The following is a 12,851-nucleotide window of genomic DNA, read 5'->3' on the forward strand; positions in this document are numbered from 1 at the left end:
CTCTTTTTTGTTGTTGCAATTTTTGCAAAGTTAGATATCTAATATAAAACCGGGAGATTTTCATCGGCCTGTTAGATGTCAATACCAAAGGAGTTAAGGACGGATTTGTCATTTTCTAATTGATATGTGGGTATACTTAATTCCCAATTATGCTATGAATTTCAAGATTTTAAGTTAGACAATAAAAATTATAATATTTTGTATATATAAACAATATCCTTTAGGCTTTTTCTGTCGAACAACAACATAGAAATAAGAAGATGTGGCATGAGTGCCAGTGAGACAACTCTCCATCCAAGTCACAATGAGTAAAAAGTAAACAATTATAGGTTAAAGTACGTCCTTCAACACGGAGCCTTGGATCACACTAAACAGCAAGCTATAAAGGCTTATTTGGATATGCATTCACAGTCTCGTTGATATTGAAAGCAATTTTGAATGTATGACAGAACATCTTTGATCCATTCATATAAAGTGTCCTATTTTGGTTTATCTGTCTCGCGCTTTACGCATTTTCTGACATACTTTTAAACTGCTTACATCAGAAACCTGAAGTTCTTCTTCCAAAGAGACAACATCCCGACCAGAGTGCAGAATACAATTAAAAAAGTCTTCTCCGGAAAGGTTATCCATAATGCTGTTAAATACAAAGAGCACGCCAAGAGAAAAACTGTCACATCGGAACTGTATGGCATCTCGGAACTGCTACTATTATTTCAAATATAGATTGGGTTCGTTTTGCTAAAACTTAATGTTTTTATTTAGTTTTTTTGGTAACGTGTTAAGCCATACACTATGTTCAGGTTTTTTTTTGTATTGGAATTTGATAGTTATGACTCCATTGTGATTTATATTTTAAATGTGTATTTATAATAAGAATTTGAAACTTAACAATTGATTAAGAGAAGGTTACATAAAAATATTAAAATGATCAGAAATGATGAGTTAATACACATTTTAACCAGAAGAACGCTTCTGTTGTATGAAATTTATAAAATGGTGTTTTCACTTTTTACAGCATTGGGTCGATACCGCTGCTGATGGACTATCAGACCCAAGGGTATCATCAGCTCAGTATTCAGTACCTCGTTACTGACATGATTTATAAAAAACTTTTCTAAAATTGTCCATTTATTAATATAAATTAAAAAATAAGTTTAAAACTCCCTCAGGCAAAAGTTGGCCTTAGATAGATTTGGTTCATTATTTTTTTTGTTTTTGTTATATAGCTCTTCGACTGTTTCGGTCCTTATACATGTTTGGCTTTCAACTATTCGGCTTTGAGCGTTCCAAATGAAGGTATATCCAGAAAAGCGCTTCTGACACAATAAATCTATAAAGTGTTGTTTTTATTTTTTAAGAACTAATTAAAATAGATCTTCAATAATTAAATAGAATGGATTGGTACATGTAACAAACGAGTGTGGATGATGACACCATATTGTAGATTTTATTTTTCTACAAGAACTCATTATATTTCAGCTATCATATGTTGTTTTATATAAACTTATTCAGTGTTGCCTTCTGACTTCAAATTTAAACCGAAAACAGTACATTACATGTAGTCAGACAAACTCTTTAAACTATCGACTTAAGACAAGTATTTTTCGACATTTAACGATAGTGTTTCAACTGCATATCGAATGACAAGAGAATTATTGAAAATTCGAGAATTAAAATAACGTTTTAGCCATTATGTTAACGATATCAATACGAACATGTGGACATTGAGATATAAAGTTTTGAACAAAAACGACTTCATATGTTTTCATAACATAAATAAATGTCTGATAAAACTAGGTTTTTTTTTACTAAGCCAATTCACTATAGGTTTCCAGTTACAAATGTATATGTGTCATTTTAATGCCATAAAGTAAATGTTATACAAATTTATTCACTACATCCCTATAACTGTCTTAATCCACGCTAGAACTTTGAACACATCTGCATATACACCAGGAAGATTTGGTTCTGAAAAAAACCTTAATCATTTATTAATTGTTATGTATTTTCGATAAAACAATATGAGTCTGTCTTGACAGTAACAAAGTTCTACTAAGTTTGATTATTAAACTATTTGTTGAAGGAATTACGCGTAGTTAATGACAGTGGTCTTTTCGCGTTTAATAGTTAATTGCCTCGTTGTTCATAAATCTATATTTACAAATATCTAGCTTAAGTTATCTATGCAAATATTCAATCATGATAAATAGGAAACGTTCAAGTATATTTTAAACCTTATATTTCCTGACTATTATGAGCAGATTCTTTTTCATTGTTTTATATTCAACTGTATACCATAAGAGTTTAAAAATACAACAGAGGTACCATTATTGCATTCAGTTTTTCACGATTAGAAGAAGATTAGAATATAGAAACATTTATTTTACTGTGTAGTATTTTCTGATTTGCCGTTGGTTCGTCGTTTTTATTTTGTTCTGGTGTTGTCTGTCATTTGTCAACAAGGTATCGCATTGCGCCCTTGGAATCTTCATTCTCTCATCAAAATATGTTCGTTGAGTTTAGAAAATGCAACATAAACTATATTTGTTTATTGAACATTGTTTAATATTATTAACTGTATTATTTAATTCTATAAATGCACAGGTAACTGTTTAGATAAAAAAAATTCATACATCTGACACAAATTGTACAGACTTACTTGCACAGTCAATGCCCCAAGAAACAATACCCTGAAGTCTATACTTATCACCATCTAGACACATTAATGGACCACCACTGTCTCCCTTAAAAATAAAATCAATCTGATAAGAGCAACGAAGCAAACACGTATTTGCATATGAAGTGAGATGTTTCGTCGTGTCATTCGAAACACTTCTTCCCCTTGGTATAAATCATCTTAGCAAGATTTTGCATAATTTTTAGAGACTTTTGCTTCTTAATGCTCTCCAACTTCGTGATTGAGTTAACCTGCAATCTGTTTTGATTTCTTTGATGAGTCTTGTGTAGAGAGAGAAGCGTACTAAATTGCAGGCTTGGTATCTTCAATGATGTTTTTCACAAATATTAGCTACATTTTTCAATAAAACTCTATACTGAATATTCCAATACCTTCTTAGAAAATCATGTTAAATTAAGGAATGTATCTCTTTCATGCGAAGCTCTTATTCTTAGTTCCGGTTTGTCAGTAAGTTTTTGGTAATTATCGGTATATCAGTAATTCAAAGTTTGTATTAGGTATTGGATTTGGGAATTTTTATTCTCGAACATTACTGAGGACATACCAATTGTCGAAATGCTCATTTGTAGTTGGTGCCGTAAATAGTATTCTATTTATCTTTATAAAATGCAATTGTTTTTCAAATGCGATCAATTTTAATTCGGTCCAATGTGTAGTGTTTATAAAAATAATTATCTTTATCTGATAAGTAACCTGACAGGCATCATTTTTGCCTTCTTTGAAACCTCCACAAAACATATAGTCTGTTATATCTCCTTTCAAGTTTGATGTGTTATTACAGGTTTGAGTGTCTTCTATTGGCATCGGGGTCTGTTTCAGAATGTCATCATGACCAGTCCCTGTTGAAACCGAAAAACGAAATATGTATTTTCAATTTTTAGCTTTGTACTGTAGCGTATTTAATATAATAACATTTTAGTTCCCACTTAACTTGTGTAAGATTTATTAAGGACGAAAGAAAAAGTCCATGTTTTGTAGTCACCTACTTTCTTACGGAACTATATTTGAAGTTCTTCTTGAAGACAGTAACACAAAAAATCAGCAGCGTAAGACATTAAAGTATAATTTTATTTTTTATCATTATTCATAAATTTTACATTAAATTTCCTTTTATCACAATACCTTATCAACGTATTTTATAGGAGTAACACGACGGGTGTTGCATGTGAAGAAGGAGCTAACCCTACCACAGCACCTTTTCGGTAGGGTTCGTGTTGCTCAGTCTTAAGTTTTCTATGTCGTGTTTTGTGTACTGTTGTTTATCATTTTGTCCTTTTTCGTCTTTTGTCATATCATTGTCAGTTTGTTTTAGACTTATGATTTGAATATACCTTTGGGGAGGGATAAATCCTACTTTGTAAAGAATCACTCTGATTCAAACAAAAAATTCTATGAAACTGACATTATCAAGATGCTTGATTTCTTGATTGACAACATGTTTGTTACGTTTGGAGGACATGTTTTTCAACAGACTGTCGGAATTCCAATGGGCACCAATTGTACCCCTCTTCTTGCCGACTTGTTTCTTTATCATTATGAGGCTGACTTCATACAGGAACTTCTTAGGAAGAAAGACAAGAAGTTAGCAATATCCTTTAACTTTACGTTCCGCTATATAGATGATGTTCTCTCACTAAATAATACAAAATTTGGTGACTATGTTGAACGAATCTATCCCATCGAACTAGAGATAAAGGATAATACAGATACAGTTAAGTCTGCCTCATATCTTGACTTACATCTAGAAATTGACAATGAGGGTCGGTTGAAAACAAAACTTTACGACAAAAAAGATGATTTCAGCTTCCCAATTGTGAACATTTCATTTCCATGTAGCAACATTCCAGCAGCGCCTGCATACGGAGTATATATCTCCCAATTGATACGATATTCCCGGGCTTGTGTTTCCTATCATGATTTTCTTGATAGAGGAATGCTGCTCACAAGGAAGCTATTATACCAAGAGTTCCAAATGGTGAAGTTGAAATCATACCTTCGAAAATTTTACGGACGTCATCATGAGTTGGTTGACCGTTAAGGAATAACCGTTTCATAGATGATATCGGATATGTTCCTTATGTCGTTACTACAATACCCTTCCCACATGTGGAGCAGGATCTGCTTACCCTTCCGGAGCACCTGAGATCACCCCAAGTTTTTGGTGGGGTTCGTGTTGCTTAGTCTTTAGTTTTCTATGTTGTATCATCTGTACTATTATTTGTCTGTTTGTCTTTTTATTTTTGGCCATGGCGTTGTCAGTTTGATTTCGATCTATGCGTTTGACTGTCCCTCTGGTATCTTTCGTCCTTCTTTGATATATTTCACCTATCTTTTACAACGCTAATATTTACAAGGCTGACTTTAGTTTCTGATGAACTGCTAAGGCCATTTCTATGCTCTCAAATATATGACTGGCAATGCAAATTTCTCCTCTCGGGCAATTTTGTTGAAGGTTTTTAATAAATCACGCCAAATAAAGTTTTTTTTTATGATATATTTGAAATATTCACAGGCAAATTACGTTTACTAGATAGTCTTAGTTTTTATAAAGCTTTATCGACACAATAAGAGAAAATAGCATATTATACCACTAATTATGAAAAAATGTCGTACTTTTCATCTTGTAGTAATCTTAAATTTGAAATATCTAACAACCAAAACTTCTAATGAAAAAACAAAAATATTGGTACAATTTACAGAATAAGTTATTGAGAAAACAAGATTAAATAATAGTAACCACTCCTGTGTAACGTCCTAATTAAATATATGATATGTAAGTTAACGTCAAAAGAACTATTTATTTGTTGTTTTAGATCTATTTGAACGTCAAACTTCGGAAAACATAACAAAAATGCGCTAGCTATTATCTCCCCTGCACATTCGAATTTAGTTTGATATACTGGTATGTATCTTTTTCCACGCAAACATTACAAAATATGTATTTATTGTTGTTTTTTTTTTTGTTTTTTTTTTTTTTTTTAATCAATATTATTTAAATAACTTGTTCAATAATTTCAGCACCGACTATTTCTCATGTTTAATAGTAATTTAAGCCGTTTTTATCTACACTTCAAAACGACCAGACCCAATAAGTGCAAGACAATATAACTAAACTCATTTTGGCTAAGTGACTACAACAACTATCTATAAATTTGCGAACCACGTCTATTTAAAATACTCATGAAATTACCCTTCGTTGTGCCCCATCCAACAACGGCACATTTGTCTCCCTTTCTTGGATGTCGTTCTGGTAAACACACTGGACGGACATGTGTATTGAAGACAAATGGAGTATTAATTTCTAGAATTGTTATATCTCGATCTAGAATGTTTGTCGTTGGGTTAAATAAAGGAGTTTTCTTTTTAATCAACCGTATTTGATTACTACTTTCTGATCTGCCTTTATAATGACTTCCTGCTCTTATTTGCCATTGTTTTATGTCATTTTCACTGCAATATAAACTTTTACTTTGTAATGGAGTAGGTTGAAAACAAATAATAAAACAAATAAACAATATGCTATTGCTTTAATAGTGTTTACTCATTTTAAACTAATAAGTAATAAAATAAAAATACTAATAATACATTTTAAATAGTTTTTCAGTTTTGAGCAATAGTCAATTGGACTGGTTTCGCATACATAGCAAGGTATGCTTTTAGGTTAAGGCATTATTGTTTTATGATTGTTTACACGGGTTTCTCTTTCTGTGGCTTTTGATAGTTAAAGAAATAAGAATTATTTCGATTCTAATAGGACAAAAACGGTAATTGTGTCAACTGTGAAATCCTTATACACACGTTACTGTCGTCTTGGCCGTTCTGTTTTACACATCAAATGATAATATTAATAATATTATGTTATTCAATAATATTAATTTTCAAATAAATCACATTTTTCACCTTATAATGTTCTTTTTATCTAATTCTATTTTTCAACTAGTCAATTCAAATATGTAATAAAAATATACCTTCATGTGCTAAATTAAGAGATAATGGGGTCAAAATTTTATACATTTACTTTAAATTTCGGTTTATTGGACATGTCTATCCTTTGGACAGACAAACTTCACTTTTTTGTTTCAAAAGATACACACATGCAGATTTTTGTAAAAAAAAAATGGAATATCTTATTTTCAATAGTATGATATAAATTTGTGTTACAAGTTTTTGAAAATAATTCTTTTTTATTAAATTTTTCATGGTTTTAGAAATATACTCGTTTTCAAGCTAATAATCAAAGTCCCAGATTCAAAACTAAAAATATATGAAATTATGCATATTACACAATTTGGATATGGCATGACCAAAAAAAAAAAAAAATCTGTAGCCACTAGAAAAAAATTTCTACCTATACTGATAAATCTAATATATTTTCCTTACCTCAAAAAGCAGTGGGTAGCAGTTATCACGAATCTTGAATTAAGTATAGCCCCACCACATTCATGAGTGAAGTTGCTATTTTTGTCGTATCTTAAGAGTAACTGTACTGCCCAAGGCCAACTATGAGGTTTAGCTTTGCATCCACCAACTATTCTTAGTCGACAATTTGATAATTGTGGAACAACGTGTGAAACACCACATTGCACTTCCGGGCCTAGTAAATATAAGATTTAAATATTTTTACATATTGTGTGAAAATCAAAAAGTATAATTAATCTACCAAAAAAATAACATTTAGTGCAAAACAAAAAACATTGCATAACTAACCTCATTTTAATATCTTGTCATTGATATATAGATTTATATATGAGCAAGTGTTTTACCCAAAAGAAATGTTGCTATAAATGCATTTTACAAAAATGTTTATGTACGCATCTTTTCAGCCGACCTCAAGATATCTCTTCAAAAAATTTAAACTGCAATAATTTGCAAGTACTACCAATTATTGAACAAACCAGAGCCGATCTAATTTCTACCGTTCTTACCCTTAAATTGGTTCATTTGCGTCCTTGTAAGCAGCATTCTTTACCAATTATCGGTATGGCATAGGTGGGTAAGAAAGAATATGGTAAATATACTCTCTTTATAAGATGGGAGTTGTATTTCCCCTAAACTTTATGTTTATGTTTTTTAACATCTTCATTGATTGTCCTTACACATTGTCTTTATTTTAGTGCTGCGCTGTTTCAGCATTTTCCATAGTTAAATTATTGTTGAGTAAGCATTAAACATGTGAAACTCGCCACATACTTGTCAATAAACCAGTCCAATGCCAAGATCCTGTAGTAATGTAAATATATTTATTTTACAGTTATTAATTTAATTCAGGCCAATATCTTTCCTTTTTTAATTGTTTCACATATCATTCGGTATGGGTTTTTGCCTATAGTTGAAGGTTGTGTGGTATGTGACCTGTTTAGATCCTTGTCTTTTGATCTTTGGTTGTTAGTCTTTTCATTGGCATTGTACTGGTTTTCCTCCTTTTTAAATTTTCAAAGACAAGAAAATGGAAAAAAAACTTTGAAAATTACCCTTATAGAAAAAGTGTTGTAAAATAAGCTACTTGTATAATTCTACTTCTTCGTGGCGTCCATACGCAGGCTAAACTGTTGTAACTTTGAAAACATCTAGACCGTACAAGACTGCTTACGGAGCTATTAGTGTAATAATTTCATGATGGAAGTCAAAAATGAAAAACATATTTGCCGTTATTCTCATGCATTTGCCACCAACATCAAATTCCGTAAATGACAAAAGAAGTTTTAAAAAAGTAATCATTCATCATGTTCTCAATTTCAACAGGCATATTAACATTTGTCGTAGTCCAACTTTGAGTTCGCAATCCGGTCTTTATATCCTGACAAGCGGAGCAACATAACGTACAAAACGTAAAAATCGTACAGCACATTAGATCAGAAAAGTACTTTTCAATATAATATCAGAATCACAAATGACAAAAAAAAAACAATTATCTATCCTCTCTTATTTCATAATTATGTGTCTTTATATCGTCTTTCCATTACCAGCCAGTTGCTTTCAATTAATGCAAGTCTTTTTTCAGGGGAATCTATCATTAGGTCGATGATCTTGTTAGGAACAAACGATATATGATATGATGTGGTATCTCGAGTTAATGTTTAACATTCAGTGAGGATTTCATTGTCTGAAGTATCATGTATCGATAATCTCCAGTAAAAACTTACAATTTTTTTCGTCGCTTCCATCTGTACAATCTCTTCTATCGTTACATTTCAGTGTTAGCGGTATGCATTTTGTACTGGTCGTACAACGGAACTCGTCTACCTCACAATTGCCTTCAATTTAGACAAAATAATTTTTTCATTAATTGTTTTCATTAAAGAACCTTTGTGAGCACGCTCACATACCAAACGCCCTTACATTGTCTCTTGGCAAATAAAATCTCACCAGATTCCTAAGTTCAAAGACTCATAACTCCTTAAAAATCAACTGATAAAACTTTCCTGTGGACATTCACATCTACATATTATGTCCTCATTAGCTAAATGTTTCATGAAATTCTGTTGTGCGGTTTCAGAGGAGCTGCGATGACAAACTGTTGCATCAGTGTAGGCCAAAAATTCTAATTTCAAAGGGGCATAACTCCTAGAAAGGTTTCAGAGGAGTTGCGATGACAAGAACAGGACTGACGGACGGACAGACTGACTGACCGATGGATTGGTCAAAAACATTATACCGTACACAACTTTACAGCGTGGGTTATACAAATTGTTTTGCTTTCTATAATGCTTGAATAATATACTCCACTAAATACAGTTTCATTTAATCTGAAAAAATATCTTATATCTAAATATTTCAAAGGCTGAATTTTCTTTAAAAAAGTGGTATATCCTAATTTATCCGGATTTTAAAGGAATTTATGTAATGTTAAAAGCGGGGATGTGCGATATAGGGGATAAAAAGTGATGATGTGGGATATAGCGGTAAAGAAAATGCGATCTGTGGGGAAAAAAAAGGAAAAAAGTGGGAAGTGGGAAAAAATACATAACAGCGTGATTTGGTATATGAGCACCCCCTCTTCTCGATTGTTACATTTTGACTGAGCTTGGATCCGAAAGGCCTGTGATGCATATCAGGAGATGCTGGCCCTGTCGACGCATCCGGTATTGCTCCTTTTGCAGTTCATTGGATTTGTTATAACTCAAAATCAGTAAACTACTGTTGCCTTTCCCCATGGTGTCCACATTTTTTTTAGCCTTCCTGGTGAAGGTAAAAACAAGAAAACGCTACAAACGTTCCAAATAAATAAAGTGTTATTTTTATGCCACTATTAGTATACAGTGGTCATTTATTTTTAATAGATTAATACTCAATATTTATCAAAAATGTACTAGTATGCATTTATTTTAGCTAAATAGCAGGAGACGCTTGCCCTGTCGACGCACTCGGTCTTGTTCCTTTTGGAGTTCATGCGATTTTCTCGTTTTTTGTTTGTTGATTTGGTTTGTCTCTTCCTAATAGATTTGTACATCAGTAAACTACTGTCGCCTTAATTAAGAACATTTTTATATCATCTAGATGTCTAAAAACACGTTGAAATTGTTAAAAACATAAATCACACACACATGAAGCTATAGTCGTGATAGTACTGAAACTTTATAAAACTCTAAAGGACTTTTAGAAAATAGGTCCCGCATGCAAAAACATTTCATAATTAGTTGCTTCTTTCACGAATATGGCAGTTGTTTTTCTCTTGTTCCTTCGATTGATAGCGTTTGATTTTGTCAGTTTGTATGGACTTCCCCTTTTGGAATTTGCCTTAAAGTTCGGGGTTTTTTTGTGATACTTTTTTCATATATTATATTCTAAATAAATCTAAAACTGTTATATGTATTGACTTACAATTTTGTTCATCACTTTCATCCTGACAGTCTAGTTTACGATTACACTCTAACGTTGCAGGTATACATTTTCTACTGGTTTTGCATTGAAACTCATTGGATGCACAACCACCTAAAAACCACAAAAGTATTTTTTATAATACTTGTATATTTCGTTGTTCTGAATCTAAAACTGGTCTTTTGTGAATCGATTTCACATATCCATTTGTAATTCTGTATGCATGCTATGTTTTTCTTGTGGTAACATACACAAATCCACTAGATCAGATAGTATTTCATTGATACCGGCGATATAACTGCTATAGATTTCTAGTGACTAGAAATAATAGGCATCTTCTGACTTCTGCTTTTGTGAAATGAATTAGCTGTCAATATCATTTCTAACATTTTCCATGCCGAACTGTACATCATGTTAGAGCATGACATAAATCGATCGGTTGCAACTCGACATCAAATTGCGATATTTTTCATTGGCTTTCGTAATTTCCTCTAGATGTACTGGCGAGCAAAGTACATCTAGAGAGTTGGGCAATCCTGCAACGCGACATCTAATTTCGATATTTTCATTGGCTGTTCGTAATTTCTTCTAGATGTACTGGCGAACATCATGATATATCCTCATTTTCGTACAGCAACTACGAAGTAATTGATTCGCCTTCAAAGTTTCAAAAAAGTATAACAAAAATACTGAACTCCAAGGCAAATTCTAAAATAGGAAGTCCATAAAAACTAACAAAATCAATCACCGGAACATGTAAAAAACCTGTCATATTCCTGACTTGGTACAGGCATGTTCCTAAGGAAATCGTGGGTTAAACCTGGTTTTGTATTACAGTTGTTTAAAGTTCCATTTTATTGGCAAAATTGGGTTAGCAACCCAAACAGACATAATATGTTAATGTAACCATAATTTGGATCCAGCAGCCAAATCTGTGTAAACATACATGTAAATATATCAATTCATTCTATACAAAAAAGAACTTAAGAAAGAGTTATTGTAACAAAATACTTAAAATACCTCCTGATAAAGCAATGGCAAGTCATTATTCGTTATGGAAAACATTCAAAACAATTTGGGTAATAAACAAAAAAGGAGATGCACTAATAGTATTATTGGGTAAGGTTCTGAGATATTTTTATCAAATTATGATAATGGGAAGGGATGGAGGATACACATGAATAACATTTGTGGATACGACAAAGTCCATATCATGCCTATCTACGCCGCAAAAATCATTTGAATGAAGAAATTAGATATGAGGTACGCAAGAGCATCATGTGAGTAAGATTTTGAAAAAGTCTCAAAAAATTCTAAAAACATTTAAGGAGCTTTCGCAGATGGATGGCAGGAGGTGTGGATGAACAACCATCAGATGTAGGACCCGATCACTATTTACCACCTGATTGTAAATAGGGGAAAAGGATGAGTTGCAAGTTACTATGGACCACTTTTTCTATGTGGCTAGGTATTTTGTCACTTCAGATTTCCACAATGTCATCTGCAATTGCTTAATAAAGAATAGTCGAGGAAATAAATAGATCAGGACATACGCGTGTTTGTAACGTGGCAGGAAGAGGAAGAGTCATAAGTTGCAAGAAGGTAAATTGTGCCAACTCATGTTTCGTGTTATTCCACTCAAATAGACTTCTTGCCAAAAAGAATGTTAAAAAACTTGTGAGAATCAATTATTGCTTAATACCAATTCAACTCGACTTGTTCATTCCAATATAGTAATAAACAAGGATTCCATCTTTTTCATAATTAAAATTTTATATTGTGAAATGTGAATTATTACGGTTAATACAAAATAAGATATGCAAATAAACTTTAAACATTGTATGCCTCCAAAACGCTTTTTGTTCTGGATTGTAGGTTGCACTTCAGTAAATATAGACACTACAATTTCCCATAGGAACTCCCTTTGCGGCTAAAACTGTGCCATTTTCACTATGAAGTTTCGTAAAAAATTATATCCTAGAACGGAAAGTTAATATGCACTACTTTTTTATTCAAAGGTCAAAACATAGGGCTGTGTGGCATATTTTTAACATTTATATGCCCCGAACTTCTAAGAATTTAAACTTATACTGTTAATTCTGTACTATCCCTACCTTCACTTGTGGTATTCCTCAGAATTCATTTTTCACCGCTACCATGTGTTTTTATACTGGTAACATTCCAACGTTATTTCTGTATGAGATGTTACATACAGATCATATCTGGGAACCAGTACGTAAACAAAACAAAATATCTATGAATATTATATATCTTCCCAAAAGAGGCGTGTCTTGTGAAACAGCTGTATTTACAAAGTGCAACCTGTAGTCCT

At 32.3% G+C, this 12,851-nt stretch overlaps 1 protein-coding gene across 5 annotated transcripts in view; it reads right to left on the reverse strand.

The window, feature by feature from the left end:
* Positions 1–1,234: 1,234 nt before the first annotated feature.
* The window catches only part of LOC127738092 (LDL receptor repeat-containing protein egg-1-like), a 35,377-nt gene continuing 23,760 nt past the window's right edge, over positions 1,235–12,851 (reverse strand). For all 5 annotated transcript variants that reach the window (XM_052249195.1, XM_052249192.1, XM_052249193.1 and 2 more), the window contains 7 exons: positions 10,523–10,633; positions 8,845–8,955; positions 7,082–7,295; positions 5,892–6,151; positions 3,395–3,540; positions 2,663–2,747; positions 1,235–1,971 (listed from right to left, as the gene is read on the reverse strand). In XM_052249195.1, the coding sequence (XP_052105155.1) occupies positions 1,898–1,971; positions 2,663–2,747; positions 3,395–3,540; positions 5,892–6,151; positions 7,082–7,295; positions 8,845–8,955; positions 10,523–10,633 (1,001 nt within the window). In that variant the 3' untranslated portion in view covers positions 1,235–1,897. The remainder of the gene's footprint in view (positions 1,972–2,662; positions 2,748–3,394; positions 3,541–5,891; positions 6,152–7,081; positions 7,296–8,844; positions 8,956–10,522; positions 10,634–12,851) is intronic.

The sequence above is a fragment of the Mytilus californianus genome, unplaced genomic scaffold, assembly GCF_021869535.1.
Source record: "Mytilus californianus isolate M0D057914Y unplaced genomic scaffold, xbMytCali1.0.p SCAF_4, whole genome shotgun sequence".
In the NCBI taxonomy this organism is placed as follows: domain Eukaryota; kingdom Metazoa; phylum Mollusca; class Bivalvia; order Mytilida; family Mytilidae; genus Mytilus; species Mytilus californianus.